We start from the raw sequence: 16,830 nt of genomic DNA on the forward strand, positions 1-16,830 counted from the left end.
TAATCTGTATGTTGTTAGGTGGGACATAAGCTGTGCTTGTTACTTGTGATACCACATATAACAACCCATTGTATAGTTTGCTGTGAAAAATATGCCTATAGGGCACACAACATCAGGCCTGACATTAGAAAGTGATCATGGCTGTCATGACTGGATATAAATGTTGATAATATAATATACTCAGGTGGCTCAAGCCATATACATTTATTATTTTTTGGAATTTTTGTCTGTGGCCGGGACTGTGACCAGGCGTTTTGAGTTATTTTTTTTATTTTTGATTTCCTGATGTTAGATTGAGATTATATTAAGTTCTTGTGTTATAATTCAGTTAGGGAGTAATTGAGTTTCATTCTAGATTTTGTTTCATCTATGTCTCCTGATATGAGTCTTTTCCTCTCCTCTATGTAGTCTGTCTTGTCCTCAGTGTTTTTACTTTCAGTTATCTCAGGGCGTTATTCTCTCCCTGTGTTACATTTTCTAAGCTTGTGTTGTCAAGTCTCCATTATGTTTCCTGTTGTATTTTGCAAGTGTTTTTCTCTTTTAATTATTTTCAATGGGTTTAGTTTTGCTTCCCTGTGGCGTCATGTTCATTTGTGTCAGCTGTGTTTCCTCAGGTGTTTCCACTTCCCTCATTACCCTCCTGTATATTTAAGTCCTCTGTCTTCCTCTCCTCCTTGTCATGTCACCATGTCAAGTCAGGTCACTGAGTGTTTCCTTTCAACAGTTCAGGTTCATGCTCATGTCATGTTTGAAGTACTTCACGGTTTTACATACACCTGTTGAGTTTTCATCTTATGTCTTGTGCCATTGTCTTCATAGTTTGTTTAGTTCAGTGCCAGAATAGGTTTCACTTTAGTTTCACTTGTTTTACTGGTTTTTTTTCTTAATATCAGCTGTAATAATGGTTTGATCATCAGTTCATTTCTCCTGTGTTTGCTTTTGGGTCTGCTACACAAACATGCAGGGCATGACAATTCTTTTTATATATATATACCACTGTGTTTTTGAATCTTACTTCATGGGGTAGGTAGTCTAAATCTCAAAAAGCAACAAGCAAGGTTAGAGAGTGCATTAAAGGAATGCCACAGTTATTACTCATGTTTCCTGAGTAGAATATTTCTCATTTCTAACTTTTTTTTTTTAAATATTCAAGTTTATTCAACAAAACATTATAATGTATTTCAACTGAGAGAATCTCCACCTCCCTTTTCAACTTTACTTCCACATACGTTGACCTACAGACACCATTCAAACTTTAAAACAAAGCCAAGTCATTGAGCCATTCAGCTTGCATGTCTCTTTTCAATATCTTTTATAGCTTTTCCTTCAGTTCCTGTTCAAGTTCCATGTTTTATTCCCACATTTCAGAATTTATAGTAGGTGCCTATATGACGGTATGTTGGCAGTTAATTCCCTGTTCCATTAGTACCTACTTGGATCAACTCTGCGTGGTTTGCAATCAGGTTATAGTACATGCTCAGCCAGATTTCCAAGTGATCCAAATAAGTACTAAAGTGTGACACCGTCAGACTGCATGCCACTGATTGGCTGGTCAGTAGCATCATTCGATGAGTCACTAGAGCATCTTGTTCACGGAAATAGCATTTTTGAAAGTAAGCAATAAAGGAAATGGTTACAAAAAACAAATTTAAGTTCAGATAGTGGCACATTACACACATTGTAATGCTCAATTTGTGTTTTCACTGTGCAGCCAGTTGTATTTAGTTTCAGGCAGTAACACTTTACCTCTCCAGTTCTGCCCTTGTGCAGATTGTAACAGGAGACTGTTGGAAATGTTTCAATAACCTGCACCCATGTGACAGTCAGGGAGTTGAAATAAAACACAGTAACACAATATTTCTGTGCCATTAGGAAATTCAGCAGGAGTAAATCAACACTGAGCAAAATAGATCATTATGAAGGTCTAATTTTACATTACATATTGTGAAATATTAGGCAGTTATTTTCTTTCGTTATGTTTTTGTTTTACTTCAAATATATCTGCAAAGATGAAAATTAATAACAATAAAAACCAGCAACAAGGCGAAAAAAGAAATGCACTTTCTTACTGCAGACAATGATTTAAATAAAAAAAGAGTAAAACATACCATAGTTGCTACTAACTAATATACAGACAAACACGAGTAGCTGAATTTCAACCCAAATTAACCACAACTTCTAGTCCATGAACTAAGAGCTAAAAGGTTCCCTTAAGGTGGTTTTGTATGTTCTCTTACCAATAGCTTGAGTGCAAGAAAAACCAGTTTTGTTTTTGTTTTGTTTTTCCATTTCCCTTCACAGCTTTCTGAATTAATTTAAGTTGGTGATAATCAACAATTTATGTGGTATAGCCCAAAAACAGCTGGATTTTTATGAGAAATTGCTTTCCAACAAGAAACGTCCATGCACCAAAGACTCCTGAAGTGTAAGAAGGTGCTGTCCTCCAAAAATAAAGATATGATTTTTTTTTAGATCTTGAGGTACAAAGCTCCAAAATATTGCTTGGTAAGGAGCTCCTGTGGTGGAAATGTTGCTAAAGCCATACAGCACACAGTATGCACAACTAACAGCATCTGCTTACTTTTTAGCCCAAACCACTTTAACATTAAAAAATATAAACAAAGGAACAACAAAAAACTCACAACAACAATAACAGCAAAGAAATAAAGCAAAAAACAACAATAGCAGATACACACCTGCATCACCTGCTTGTTCTTTTTTATATATATTCTTACCCCAGAAACAAGCTAAGCATTCAGACCCAATCTGCATCTTTTACAGCTTAAAGTAAACAACATTAATCTGGAGTGACTGTTTTCATTTCTTTCTGCAGACCTTTGCAAGAGTTTTTAACTTTCATCCGAATGTATTCAGAAAGTCACGGTTATCGTTTTCATTATTATCACTGCAGCATCTGATAGAGCCAGTTACACAGCCACATCCTTTGAACCTTAGAAGTGAATGATATCGTCTGCGTATTGCCCTTTTGTTCCCATTTGGATCCGTTTCTAGAAGACAAAGGCAGTTTGTTAATATTCCTTGTTATTACTGACGGTCAGATATTGCACATTGGGCTAACATATCACCAACAAGTTAAAGACAAAATATATTTTACCAAAAGCTAAGAAATGCTGAGGTTTGCACAGGATACTATCCAGACCTAGAGAAAAAGACGATATTACAAATGGGATTTAACTCATGTTTGTAATCATAAAAAAATAAAATAAAAATTACCTGATGTATATAGTGACCATTTGTTATACAGAAAACCTCTTAAGTCAACACCAACAGGCTGACCAATGGTGCTTGAGGTTTTTCTTTCAAGCCAAGATTAATCATTACACCCTTAACATAAACCATTTAGTGTTTGGTCAGTCTCGAAACGGAGACGACTGATGAGACTTGCATCAATCAAAGCAAAAGCAGCAATATAACAAATAAAGCCAAAGGAGGGGGGGGAAGAAGCAAATATGGTTTCTTTGTGAATAACTGTAAGCCGAGACGGTGCTTCCACATTACTAACCTTACCGCGCTGTCCCCTGGGACCTCTATGTTGGATATGAGTGGGATTCTTCCTGTGTTTCCTGGTTCATTAAGCTGAAATTTCTCTCTCTTTGTTAGACAGAAAAATGCAAGAAGCAGGACTGCAACAAAAAGCAGGCGTGTTCAAAATCAGAGGTCACAGAGTTCTTTTATGTGTGGTAGGCATCACAAGAATGAGCATAGCAGCATTATACACTACACTATTGTATGCAATAGTGTTCACTTCGTAATATGCAATGAGCAAACTACAAGAGAACCCCTATCTAACCCTTACAACTTAATCACAATGGGAGACTCACAGAGCATCAGGAGCAGGACCACAGGGCACAGCATAGTCATAATTCCCAGTAGTCCGAAGGACACAGAGCTGCAGGAAAAGGTGTATCAGTCATTTTACAAGAGTCCAGACAAAGGAAACAACCATACCCATCTTACCCTGCATCCACTTTTTCAACATTGACATTCACAGGGATGGACCGCCACGTGGCACTGCTGCCATTCAGTGATGCTACATTTTGTGCAGTGATAAGGAGCTGGACATCGTTGGTCTTCTCATAATCTAATGGCTGGAAAAAAAAAAGACATTCGTAAGTTTATGAATATAAATCAGTTTTATATAGGCTGACTTTGCATTAGATGTGATCCATGCAAAATGCTTCCACCAACATCACTAAATGATAATAATGAATTGAATAAGAAGCCAGTCTCACCTTTGAGATGTACAAAAGCCCTTCGTTTGTTTGGGGGTCAGTAACTATCCTGAAATTTCCATTTTCATTTCCTTTGGTAATGACAAACTTTGACATCCAGTTTGATGTTTTTATCGAATCTTTATCTTGAACAGGAATTCGAAGTAAAAGTTTTTCACTTTCATTTTCTTGCACAGTGACATTATACTACAAGAAAGAGCAAGAAGATGGGGAAGAGAGGGGGTGTCTTTAGTATTTCTTTAATTATGTCAGTAAAAAGTATTTTGGTGAAATAAGTAGAAAAAAAACCCCAAAATCAATGAATATGACTTCAGTTATTCAGCCAAATTATAAACTGACGGTTCTTTCAAACACTTACAGATGATTTCATGAAGGTTGGTGGATTGTCATTAATATCACTCAGAGCAATTGTTGCTGTCGATGTGGCAAACAGACCATTTGGTGCACCATTCATATCCTGGATTTTTACAGTCACCACATGGTTGTCTTTTAACTTGAAAAGAAATGTTACAAAGTAGTATAATAAAAATATGTTGTAAAGCACTTGCATCATCGATTTCAATGCTATTTTCAATTAAAGTTCGCAGATATCACTGATGCAGAGGCAGTGCTCACCTCTCTGTCTAGGGTGTTGGTTGTTGTTGTGATGACACCTGTTTCTGGATGAATGGTAAACATGTCTGATCCAGATACGAGTGTATATTTAATCTTCACATGGTTGGTGCCAATTTGGTCTCTGTCAGTTGCACTCACCACTCCCACCACAGTCCCTGTATTGTAACCCATAATCATTTAGAGCAACTGCACTGAAAGTCAAATACCACAGAATCAACTATTACTGTAAGTTGTCTTTCTCACCTGCACTACAGTGCTCAGGAACTGTAAGCTGTAAAGGACCTACGAACTCTGGAGCATTATCATTGACATCATCTACAATCACTGTCAGGGGAAAATACCTGAGCTCCGCATTAGTATGCTTGTCAAAAGCACGCACTACAAACTATATAGAGGGAAAAAAAACACACACATTTGACTAGGTTAATGCACACAAATATAGAAAGGAGAGGCAGGGACATAACAAAACTCCATATGTGAACTGTGCCAGTTCCAGGTTTGAATGAAAAAATAAATAAATAAATAAAAAGAAATAAACAAACATGCTCAGTAGAGGAACAAATACTCTGTAGCTATTTGAATGATTGATAAATCACTCCTTAAAGATGACTGTGGAACATTATTGGAACTCTTTACAAATCTTCTAAACCAGCATCATCTTCACACTCACATTATATTCCTGGAACTCCTCACGATCCACCGCTTTGAGCAAGAGCAGATCCCCCGTGTCTCTGTCCATACTGAACACTCCAGTGGGATACGTATCGACTCCTTCTCCTTCAATAGTAAAGTACATATCATGGCTTGCTGAGGGATCTGACACCATCTACAGGAGAATCCAAATAAAATCATAAACAAAAACAAGGATTCTGTTATTCATAATGTGTTTATCATGAAGCAGTCTGCTGTGGGCTCGTTCAGCTCACAGTGTCATGAAATAGATCAAAAGTGTACGCAGTTTACAATATGGTACTGTAGCTCAAACACATAACATCAAAGAAAATAATAACTTTGTGTCAGCTGAATGTAACCTGAATCAGATCAAATGAAGGGGGTATATAAATTTAGCATTCAATTCACCTTCTCAAGGAGTATTGGATAGTTCCCTTCATAATTCTCGACTACAGACGTCGGAAAACGACAGGCCCGTCTTTTAGAGCGGTTCAGGGAGCCTTGGCCTCGTCGCTGTGACATTCCAACAAGTTCAGACATGTTAGACAAAAAAAAAAAGGACTGTGCCTGCTGACCTGTATAAACGACTCACAATATGCAGTTGCCTTACGTGTCTTTTCGGCATTGTACTGCGGACAAGGTGAACTTCCATCTTTCTTTCGAGTCCACTATTGTCCCGAGCAGACACAGAAAATGTCTGTCCTCCTTCTCCCACTGAGACAGACGTTAAAGCTACGACTGCTCCGTCACTTTTTATTGTGAAACTCGGGTCCTTCACAGTTAACTGCACTGATTTTGCATCACAGCTGATGGTTTCAACTGAAAAGCGAGAAAGTAAAAGATAAAAAGAGCCATAAAACACAAAACATTTGGCTTACAACACTTTTTCACACAGAAGGAATAACACAAATACACAGAGCGGCACCTTTTGCTACTTGGTATCCAGGTGGAATTATTTCAGGTACAATTACGTAGAGAGATCTCAGCAGAAAGCACGACTCCACACAGGACAGGATCTGGAGGTGAAAGTGAGTTTCAAACTGACTTGTCACATTTAAATATTTTAATACTTCTGGGCATGACAAAAGTGACAGAAAGTAAACATGTATCAGTCATGTAGGAGTGCTCTAAAACCAAACTAGGAGCACTTACCAGCATTAGGTAGGTGGAGGAAATCAAAATTGTCCCCATTATTGGAAAAAAAAAAGACTGACTTTGTCCTGCGTCAAAGTGTTGGGAGTCTGGTTAGTGTAAGTGTGTTAACTCAAGAGCTTCTTCTGTGGTCTATTGCTTCACTTCTCTATAAATGTAAAAACACAGGCGTTTCTCAGACAGCACACCCAAGTGGAATTTTAAACAAGCAAAGTAGCTTCGGGCTGTGCTCGCTGATGTCTGCTGAGAAACCTCCCTGAAAGTTGCAGATATTCAAGTGTTTTCCCCACCAGCAGGGGCAACATGTCTATTTTACTGCAAGACATTAAAAGACATTAAACCGCTAAAACTCTTTAGCGGGATTTTAAGAGCTACAAATACACACAATGAAAGCATGTAGCATTATTTATATAAATCTGTGCATAAAGAGTGTAAACAATATTCTTATAACACTACAGCTGCAGGTACACGTATTTGAAGAAATACTGGTCTGTCTGCTTTTTTTGTCAAGACTTGTGTGCAGTAATGACTTGGTCTTTGCTCATCAGGACTAATAAATATTTATTTTTGTCAATCTGTTGCAACACATCTACCAGGATTCACAGTTGTGGCCAACCAGCAAACCAGCACTAGTATCACCACCACGATTTTGCTTAAACCCCACCAAGAATTAACCTTAGACCGAACCAGTTGTCACAAACAATTTTTCTTATTGCGACCTGGAAAACGTAAAAGAAAGTCAATAATGATAACACTATGCACTTCCTAGGAAAATGTTTTAAATAAGTCAGTGTTGTATAGCTTTTCTCATTGCCAGTAAAGCCATTTGAAGCTTACACAGCTACATTCTCACTTGAAAATAACTTAAAAGTTTATTTTGTGACCCAGACAGAGTAATAATTCAAACTCCGCCACTCTGTGTTTCTCCGCTGCTGCCTCGTTTGCGTTTTGGACGAAATGGATTCTGGGATATTGCATTTTGTCATTTCGAGCTGATTGGAGACCAAAACAGCCAATCAGATTTTTTTTCCATCCAAGTCTGTAATTGGCTGTTTTTTTGGCACAAATATAACGGTGTACAGAAAGAGTTGAGCGCGCACAGGCAGAAATGTTGAGAGCGGGAGCAACACATCGCGAGCGAGCGCAAATGCAAAAATCGAGCGAGAAGGGCTGCTATTGTGTGTATGTGGATAATAGCAAACACTGAAATACATTTTTTGCACACAGCAATGAATTTTGTTCACTCAAATTCAGCTTTTCTTTGCTCAAAATAAATTTCTCCTCAAAATGCAACACTTGCACCTGCAATTTATTTTACGTGCGCTCAGAATAGTGGCACAAAACTAACGCCATACGTAAAAAGTCCAAAACACGTAAAAACTCCAAAACACTTAAAAACTCCATAGCACGTACAAACTTCGAAGCACGTAAAAACTCCAAAACACGTACAAAACACAACAGAAGTGCTCCAGGATGCTAGGCGCAGTGTTGAGCTTTTGTTACTGAAGGATTAAAAAAAAAACAACAACATGCAATAGAATAATATTAAACACAAAGTGAACCCGTCTTCCTTCATTAAATAGGTTCTTTTAGATGTTAAGGAGGAATTGACTTAACCAGGCTGGCGGAGAATGAAGACAACCGGACACCTGCGGCAGATGGGGAATCAGTGAACTTTTATTGAGACAGAGACAACCTCTCAACACAGCTCACATCAGGAGATTCCGAAGATTTGCTGTGAGGATGGGTATATATTCTCTAAAACTTACAGGAGGGGGGAAAGTGCTGCACTAGCAGAAAAACAACTCCATAAAAGGAAATCGGCCTTGGGTGTTCTAGCCTCTTCGCTTGCAGATATCTTGCACCTGCAGGATGAGGCGATCGCTTCTTATCGCTCTCAAGGCCAAAGTCGTGAGCACATTTTTATTACACAGTTGCACAGTAACTTTAAAGCTGAACAATGTTTAAAGCTGAATAATGTTTAATCAGATTATATTTTCTTCATTACCTAGTGGCTACACAAGCCAGGAAGTACCAACGACCGGATTTTGTGTTTGGTAGTAACAGGTAAACAGAGATTTTTTTTTAAATTATTTGAATATATATGAGTGCTTGTGTATAAATACACAAACAATACACATATGCTTTCAATTGTGTAATTTAAGTGATCTAGGTAGTTCTGTTTTGGAAGTTCATTAGATCTGACATTAAGACAATCAGGTTGAAATCAAGGAATGTAAGAAGTCACTTACATCCAAGCTGTCTACTCTGAATATCAAGATAACAAGTATGGAGGGAGGCACACAATATTTTGCATCTACAGAAAGTACACAGCCCATCTGCAGGGACTCGTGTGCTACAAAATAGGTTTGATGATTTACAAGTCTGATTGCAGAGGAAAAATGTCAGTTGTCAAAAATGTGTTTATTCTTCTAAAGTGTATGTAGCTTCATATCTCCCATACTAGTGTTGAGTTGTTACTGTGGTTTAACTGTTGTAAATCATAAGATGGTAAACAATACAGAGCTGTGTAATCACAGTCCTACACTCCATTTACTTTAGATACAAACTAGTGTGGCTTCAGGGCAGTAACCAGCTAAAATAAACAAAACATCACTGAGCCAGTTAAACCTACTATGCAATCCTACAGCTGAGTTCATTGTGAAACCTGGCCCCACCTTATCATGCGAATTCCTGACATCAGATGGCCCAGGATGTGAGTGGCCGTTAAGGCGTCTGGGAAGGGATCTCAAAACTGGATTATAGGAATTCGCATGATAAGGTGGGGCCAGGTTTCACAATGAACTCACCCGAAACTCTGGCTGATTGGGACCCACACCCAGTTTCACACCTTGGCTCAGGCGATTAGAGGATCATCAGGGGGTCCTTTTTTCCCTCTGTGGGGGGTCACTCCCACTAGGTTTATATCTGGGACTCTCCACCATTTGACCTTAGAACTGAAGAAGCTTCTCGGATGAGAGGTGAAACGTCTTCAAGCAACTTAAAGAAGTCCAGACGCTTTTCTTTGCAAGCACCTTTGACTACGATGACCTGGATGACTGAGAACCTTTACAGACATGTGTTTTTCTTCATTTTCCTTGGTTTACGTTAAAGGATATCCCAAGTTTTAAAACACACAGGACACTAAGAATGGTCAAGTCAAACATGTTAATTTTATATAAGCCAAGGAAATAAAACATGCACCTTTTTCAAAGCAGTACTTTCACATTACTGTCAGTCGGGGGTAAAATGTTCTGAAATTTTTGCCATGGGTGTGGTCTCTGGTCTTCTGCAGTGGAGAGATGAAGCAGGGCGCTCGTAGGGCAGTGTCAGGATGGCGGAGGGGACATGTGTTTAAATTCAAATAAAAATTTTTTATATAGCATCAAATCACAACAACAATGAAGGCACTTTATATTGTAACGTATACCCTACATTAAAATATACAGAGAAAAACCCAACAATCATATGACCGCCTATGAGCAAACACTTTCGTGAGAGTGGGAATGAAAAACTCTCTTTTAACAGGAAGAAACCTCCAGCAGAACCAGGCTCAGGGAGGGGAGGGGCCATCTGCTGCGACTGGTTGGGGAAAGAGAAGAAAAACAGGATAAAAGACATGCTGTGGAAGAGAGACAGAGATTAATAACAAGTATGATTCAATGCAGAGAGGTCTATTAACACATAGTGAGTGAGAAAGGTGACTGAAGAAACAATACTTAATGCTTCATGGGAATCCCCCAGCAGCCTACAACTATTCCAGCATAACTAACTAACTAAGAGTCACTCTGAGACAGGACATTTCTCATTTTAGAGATATTGTGCAAATGGAAGAAAGCAGATCTACATATTTATTTCAAATTGTGCTTTGAAGAACATATTCTGGTCAAAAATGACTCCAAGGTTCCTCAAAGTGTTACTGAAGACATAAAAATAAAAGTAAAAGTACTTCATACTGTAACATAAAAATGCTACAGCATCAAGAGAAAATGGATGCTGCAGAATGTAATATGCCAAACTGATTTTAAAGTGTAAAGTAACCCGATTCTGTAGACCTTTACTTTGTTCAGGGATGAACGCAGGTGATGACTTATAACACCACCTATCATTCACCGACAGTGCAGTCTTGAGATCCCTACCCGGGTGTTTCAACCTCCACTCACCCCTTGCCTCATGTCACTTCAACAACTCATGTAGGGTGGGGCAATGTCTTACTAACATTTTACATCTTGGTCCCAGTGACTTTTTGCACTCCTTGGTTCATGTGATGACTCTCATTATCAAAAGTGGGCCAGCGACCCTCAGGACCACCTCCAAGAGAAAAGTCTCCAATATGTTTTTTTCTTTTTTTTTGTAAATCATCTGTATTTTTCTACCAGTTACTCTAAAACTGAAGAAGCCTCTAGGGTCTATGTTGTCAATAAAAACCCAAAACTAGTGCAGTTTTCTTCTTTTCGATCTCTCATGGATATATTAAAAAGAAATAACTCATTTTATTTCACAAGCTGTGTTGGAGTTCTCTTACTCCTACATGGTTCTGCTGCATTGTTCCAGAGGTCTCCACTCTCGTTCATGCGCTGTAATGGGCTAAGACATTTAAGGACCTTTGCAGAGTGGCCCTGGAAGGGTGACATGGCAGAATCAGTTGTGATCTCTTGTGGGAAAATGTTCCAAGCATCTTGCCCGGGATGATGATTTATCCAGTCAGGCTGAAGAGGAGGGTTGTTCAAAGCAAATAAACCGCTCAGCCAGCGGCACTTCGAGAGGAGGTTATTCATGAATTCACCTTCCTGTCCATGGAACCCCTGCCATTGAGAAATTATTCAAGTTTAAATGACAAACATTTAATTCAAACAAGAGCTGTTGTGTTTAAGTTACAGTTTCTTATTGAACAAACAATTTAATAACCTGGGTTTGGTTTCATGTCCCACAAATGCACAGTGTAGTGTATTTACAATGTGTGCAATGTCCAACAAACCTGAGCAGCAGTGTCTATGAAACTGTGGTAAAAAGCAAGCTGAAGGTTGTGAAGGGTTAGGTTCGTGTATTCATGAACCTGAAACAAATAATGAAACCTGTCATTGATCTTTATCACAAAAGCTTCAGTGATCATGTTTAACACATCCCAAACACATCAGTACCTTCTGAGATGCTTGAGCGTGGTCTGCATTTAGGTTAAATGCTAACTCTATCAGTTTCTTCTTCTGTTCCATATCCCCTGTCCCACACAGAAAGCTGCGCTATAATTCGCAGAGGGAATAGAAACATTTTTTATAAGAATAAAGTTCATACTACACTATAATCTCACTCTAATGCCCCACCTGAATCCAGGCTTTGATTCTCTCTGGGGTGCTGTGAACTTTCTGCAGATAAGGCTTGATTCTAGCCCAGTCCTTCCTCAGCTCTTTATACATCTCTTTGAGTCTGGTTTCATTCACTGGGTTGTTCATGTTTTCAGAGTTCCCGGCCTGTAGTGCAATGTCAACCTCTCCTGCCACTCTGGTAATAGTAATAGATAATGTTGAAATTGTAAAAAAACCAGATGGTGTTAAATCCACGTTTCAGTACAGTACCTGTCTTTGAATGATTTCAATTCTTCTTCAGTTTCTTTATGTGCAGATCTGTGGAATAGTGTTTGGTACAAATAAGTGATTTGTTTCTGTTTACATTAGGATTAGGATTGGATATATATAAATAATAATGGATTGCATTTATATAGCGCTTTTCGGGACCCCTCAAAGCACTTTACAATTCCACCATTCATTCGCTCTCACATTCACACACTGGTGAAGGCAAGCTACGATTGTAGCCACAGCTGCCCTGGGGCAGATTGACAGAAGCGAGACTGCCATATCGCGCCATCGGCCCCTTTGGCCATCACCAGTAGGCAGTAGGTGAAGTGTCTTGCCCAAGGACACAACGACCGAGACTGTCTGAGCCGGGACTCGAACCGGCAATCTTCCGATTACAAGACAAACACCCAACTCTTGAGCCACGATTGCCGTATTGGGTATTTTTGGTTCCCCAGGTGGTTCAAATTTCCTGTATCATCTGAAAATGATGAATTAATAATTTGTCATGACTTTTGAATTCCTTAGTTGCCAAAGAAGCTATTTTGAATTTAAAAATAAGAATACATCCACCAAACTAATTCTTTGTTCACAAGCATACAGCCACACCAACAGAGGAGTTCCTTAAAGATGAAAACTGGGGAAAATCAAATTTAAAGGCAGCAAGTAGTCATACAGGTAACACATTTAATAATACGTTATGAACATGAATACCTAGATACGACACATTGTCGTGCTCTAACATTAAGTTATTACGTTAATGTATCTCTGTGCCAAGATTGTTGTCTGTTAATAAAATCATAAATAAAATAATAAAAGTTGACTGTCACCACAGCCTGGATGTGGATTTGAAACACTTTTAAGTCTTTTATGCATTGAAATGCGTTTACCTTTCTTCTTGGAGTTTCTCTTTATAAAACTGTTCCATTGCAGCCAAACTGTTAAAACAAATCAAATATATATATATATATATATATGTGTGTGTGTGTGTGTGTGTGTGTGTGTGTGTGTGTGTGTGTGTGTGTGTGTGTGTTGATTGACAGTGGATACAAATACTGTTTCATGGGTGTCTATAAATATTGCAGAAATATAATTACCCTGCTTTTCTGAGGCTCAATTGGTAAAATGTGTTCACCTCCGTCAAACTATTTAAAAAAAGTAAACAGATTAATCTGTTAAAACACATCAGATCACAAATTCATCATTAAACAATAACAGATCAACAATTTTAAACATAATGCCAAACATATAGAAACCAACACTAACTGTTTAAATTCTACATTTGTCTTTCAAATCAATTTTGTTGTTTTTGTAGGCCACTGTTAATAAGCAATATTGCAAAGTTATTGATCAGTCACACCACTCTGCAAAAGACTGCAAAATTTCACAGTTTAATACTTTAACAATGTAAGTGCAAATATGTTATGTGATATTTCACCAGATTATACCAACAGTACCTCTCTTTGACTGAATTCAGTTCCTCCTCATGACGTTTCACCACCGTACTGTGAGACAAATATAAAGCATGAACAGATAAAACAGGATGAAATAAAAAGAGGAAATGAGAAACTTCAGGCACTTGTGAAATATGAGGAAAAAAAGAATGTTTACTTTGCCTCACAAAGTTTTTCTCCCATCTCAGCCAAACTGTTTGAAAACATCATAGAGAGGTTATTCACAATATACAATATATTCACTCAGCCCCTTGGTTAGAAATACATCTGTATCTACAGTTTTGTGTACAAGTCCACCACCGGATTCAGCAGCTTGTAGAACAAACTTTAGCAGCAGTAACCTGCAGTGATGTGATTTATCAAGTCTTGTACTTTGTTCACCCCTAGATTTGCAAACCTAAGCCATTTAGTTATGTTATTTTATATAGAAGAGGATTTCTCTTGCAATCCTTACAAGCAGCCGTGCTTGTTCAGTCTTTTTCTAATTGTGATGTCATTAATGTTAACCTTTAACCTGCTCACTGTGGCCTGTAGAGTTCCTGGGTTTGTTGCACAACCTTGTGATGAATTTGCTGCAATACACACTCCTAGGAAGAATGTGTTGTTCTCTAGCATATTGACATGAACTCTCCATATGTAATGATCCCCCACCCTTTGGTTTTGTTACCTGGATATTTCTTTAACCTCCTAAGACCCAGACTCCTCCACGGCATGCATTTTTAATTTCTCTTTGATATTTGGGCATATTGGGACCCGATGAATGTAAAAACCAAGAATTTCCAGATTTTTTTTTTACCTATTTTATGTTTCTAAGAAAAATGAGATCCACATATGAGGATATTCGTTTAAAATTTCAATAGAACAGTAGCAGTATAATGTATGTATAACCTGTATGTATCATCAAACCATCTTTGAACAGAGGCGGTGGTTTACAACACCAACTGTCTGCCATCTATAATCCTTTTTTGAGATCCCTTCCCAGACGCCTTAACGCCCATTTACATCCTGGGCCATCTGACCTCAGGAAATCACATGATAGGGTTTCACAATGAGCTCACCCGAAACCCTGGCTGATTAGGACCCACACCCGCATTCACACCTTGGCTCATGTGATTAGGTAGAGGATCATCAGGGGGTCCTTTGTCCCTCTTTGGGGGGAAACTCCCACTGGGTTTAAATCTGGGACTCTCCACCATTTGGACCCCTAGAACTGAAGAAGCTTCTCGGATGAGAGGTGAAACGTCTTCAAACAACTCAAGAAGTCCAGACGCTTTTCTTTCCAAGCTCCTTAGACCACACTTCCTGATGCTCAATAACACAGGTCTGGATTTTTGGAATGTTTCTTTTCTTTTACTTACTGAAACCAGTAAAACTAAGTTTAAAAATCAATATTGTCAGGTTTCAGGGGTGGATCTCATCCATCTCTCCACCCTCATGGGAAGGGCTGAGGATCCCCAGACGAGGGGTCACCCAGTAGCCACCGAGCAGAAGCTAGAGTGGGCTGTACCGGCGTTCCTGCCGGCTCAGCCGGCAGCCAGCTGTGCCAGAGTGAACCGAGCCGCAGGCCCAGAGGCCCGAGGGCCCCCCGCACCCCGGAAGACTCGAGAGAGGAAAAGGCTTAAAAAGATCTTCATTAAAATCACGAAAAGCAAGCCTTGTGTAGAGATCTCATCTATTTTGTTCACTGGCTGTCTAGCTTCACATGGTCACGTGTCGTGAAGGCAGTGTACAGTGTTGTTTATTAAAATAAGATAGCATTAACACTTTGAGAGGATTCACAGTTAACAGTGAATATAAATGTTAAAACTAAATATATATTGCACAGTGTTCCCCCCCTCCCACACACACACACACACACACACACACACACACACACACACACACACACACACACACAACTAATGGTTCAGCCTTGTTTTCAGTAGCAAGCGATGCTTATGATTGTGCCAGAGCACATTTTGAACAACATCGTGGGAATTTCAGATTTCACATGTGGTTGGTTGTTACACTCTGGAAATGGAATGAATGTGAGTGTTATTAACCCTCTGGGGTCCACAGAAACGCTGCACCTCCAAATCACACGACTGATTTAACCTGACACGTGAGTTTAAAAAAAAAAGGTTTTGATTTTGCCACCCCATTTGAAATCTGCAGCATAGAAAATATGTACAAAAAAACATGTACAAAATTCAGTAAACATAAACCTGAACTCACCAGAAATAATGAGTGATGTTCTACAAAACTCTTCAATGACAATAAACTACCAAAATATATTAAGTATGTGATTACATGTCTGTGTTGGCCTGTATGCTAAATGGCCACTTCTGCTGTTTGTGTTACTATCTGGTGTATTAGGAAATTGTATTCCAGAATTATGAAGAAATATTCATGCCCAAAAATATTAATTTTACATAAAAAAATTATAAGCATTAATTTCAGAGTAAGGTTTATTGAGCTTTTTTTTTTTTTTGTTTGTTTTTTTTAAATAAAATCTTATGATGAGATAATCACATAGCAAAATATAGTATAATTCATACAGTCTATCCTATGTTCAGCTGTGGAAACCAGGTAAATGAAGCAATTTTTTAAAATTCCTGATCAGAAACATCAAATAATATTAAAAAGAGCGAATCCTTACCTCAGCTCCTGTGGAGCTGCTGATTGATTCCGATCTCTAATTTGAAGGTAAAGAAACAGGGATATCACAGATATCTAGGCAGATGTCCAGAGAGGAAAAATACTAAACCTAAGCTATGGACTACATACTCATCATATCATTTCAAACTAAGGAAAACTGATGAACAAAACTTTAAATTACATTCAGTCATTTTCATGTTTATATACTTTTAACTTGTATAAACATTTAAATCTGACAGTTTATGCAGTGACACAGGTTGATATAAAGTATTTACCTGCGGATCTTTTGAGTACTCATCGTGGTGTCTTGTCTTGTTTAATGAAAATCTTTTTCCAGTCTGACACAAGTACGACTGTTACACTGAACTCAACAGACCAGGGGGTGGAGTTCACTGAACTCCACCCCCTGGTCTGTGGAGTTCAGTGAGGTCCGCCCCCTGGTTTGTTCATAAATACTCTGTAACTGTTGCTGTTCAG

At 38.5% G+C, this 16,830-nt stretch overlaps 2 protein-coding genes across 8 annotated transcripts in view; both read right to left on the minus strand.

Moving 5' to 3' along the window:
• Positions 1–1,693: 1,693 nt before the first annotated feature.
• On the minus strand, positions 1,694–6,813 carry LOC120718828 (desmocollin-2-like). 4 transcript variants are annotated; one of them, XM_040007547.1, is made up of 14 exons: positions 6,693–6,813; positions 6,466–6,556; positions 6,151–6,359; positions 5,949–6,053; positions 5,539–5,694; positions 5,112–5,253; positions 4,869–5,023; positions 4,612–4,746; positions 4,254–4,439; positions 3,979–4,109; positions 3,843–3,910; positions 3,529–3,644; positions 3,116–3,160; positions 2,892–3,008 (listed from the first exon to the last, which is right to left on the minus strand). In XM_040007547.1, the coding sequence occupies exons 1-13, from the start codon at positions 6,729–6,731 to the stop codon at positions 3,122–3,124; spliced, it is 1,572 nt and encodes a 523-aa protein (XP_039863481.1). In that variant the 5' UTR covers positions 6,732–6,813; the 3' UTR covers positions 2,892–3,008; positions 3,116–3,121. The 4 variants fall into 4 exon arrangements, with proteins under 4 accessions (XP_039863480.1, XP_039863479.1, XP_039863481.1 ...); XM_040007548.1 differs by having other exon boundaries at positions 2,930–3,008; positions 3,524–3,644; XM_040007546.1 differs by lacking the exon at positions 3,116–3,160 and having other exon boundaries at positions 1,694–3,008.
• Positions 6,814–11,102: 4,289 nt separating this feature from the next.
• Positions 11,103–16,830, minus strand: part of LOC120718815 — a 44,930-nt gene continuing 39,202 nt past the window's right edge. For 2 of the 4 annotated variants that reach the window (XM_040007525.1, XM_040007526.1), the window contains 9 exons: positions 13,874–13,909; positions 13,720–13,767; positions 13,360–13,407; positions 13,153–13,200; positions 12,266–12,313; positions 12,014–12,191; positions 11,834–11,932; positions 11,671–11,748; positions 11,103–11,497 (listed from right to left, as the gene is read on the minus strand). In XM_040007525.1, coding sequence (XP_039863459.1) covers positions 11,186–11,497; positions 11,671–11,748; positions 11,834–11,932; positions 12,014–12,191; positions 12,266–12,313; positions 13,153–13,200; positions 13,360–13,407; positions 13,720–13,767; positions 13,874–13,909 — 895 coding nt within the window. In that variant the 3' untranslated portion in view covers positions 11,103–11,185. Of the gene's footprint in view, positions 11,498–11,670; positions 11,749–11,833; positions 11,933–12,013; positions 12,192–12,265; positions 12,314–13,152; positions 13,201–13,359; positions 13,408–13,719; positions 13,768–13,873; positions 13,910–16,354; positions 16,391–16,628; positions 16,688–16,830 lie in introns of those variants that run through there. The other 2 variants (XM_040007527.1, XM_040007528.1) reach the window with 2 other exon arrangements.

The sequence above is a fragment of the Simochromis diagramma genome, unplaced genomic scaffold, assembly GCF_900408965.1.
Source record: "Simochromis diagramma unplaced genomic scaffold, fSimDia1.1 OVJJ01000664.1, whole genome shotgun sequence".
NCBI classification, from domain to species: Eukaryota; Metazoa; Chordata; class Actinopteri; order Cichliformes; family Cichlidae; genus Simochromis; species Simochromis diagramma.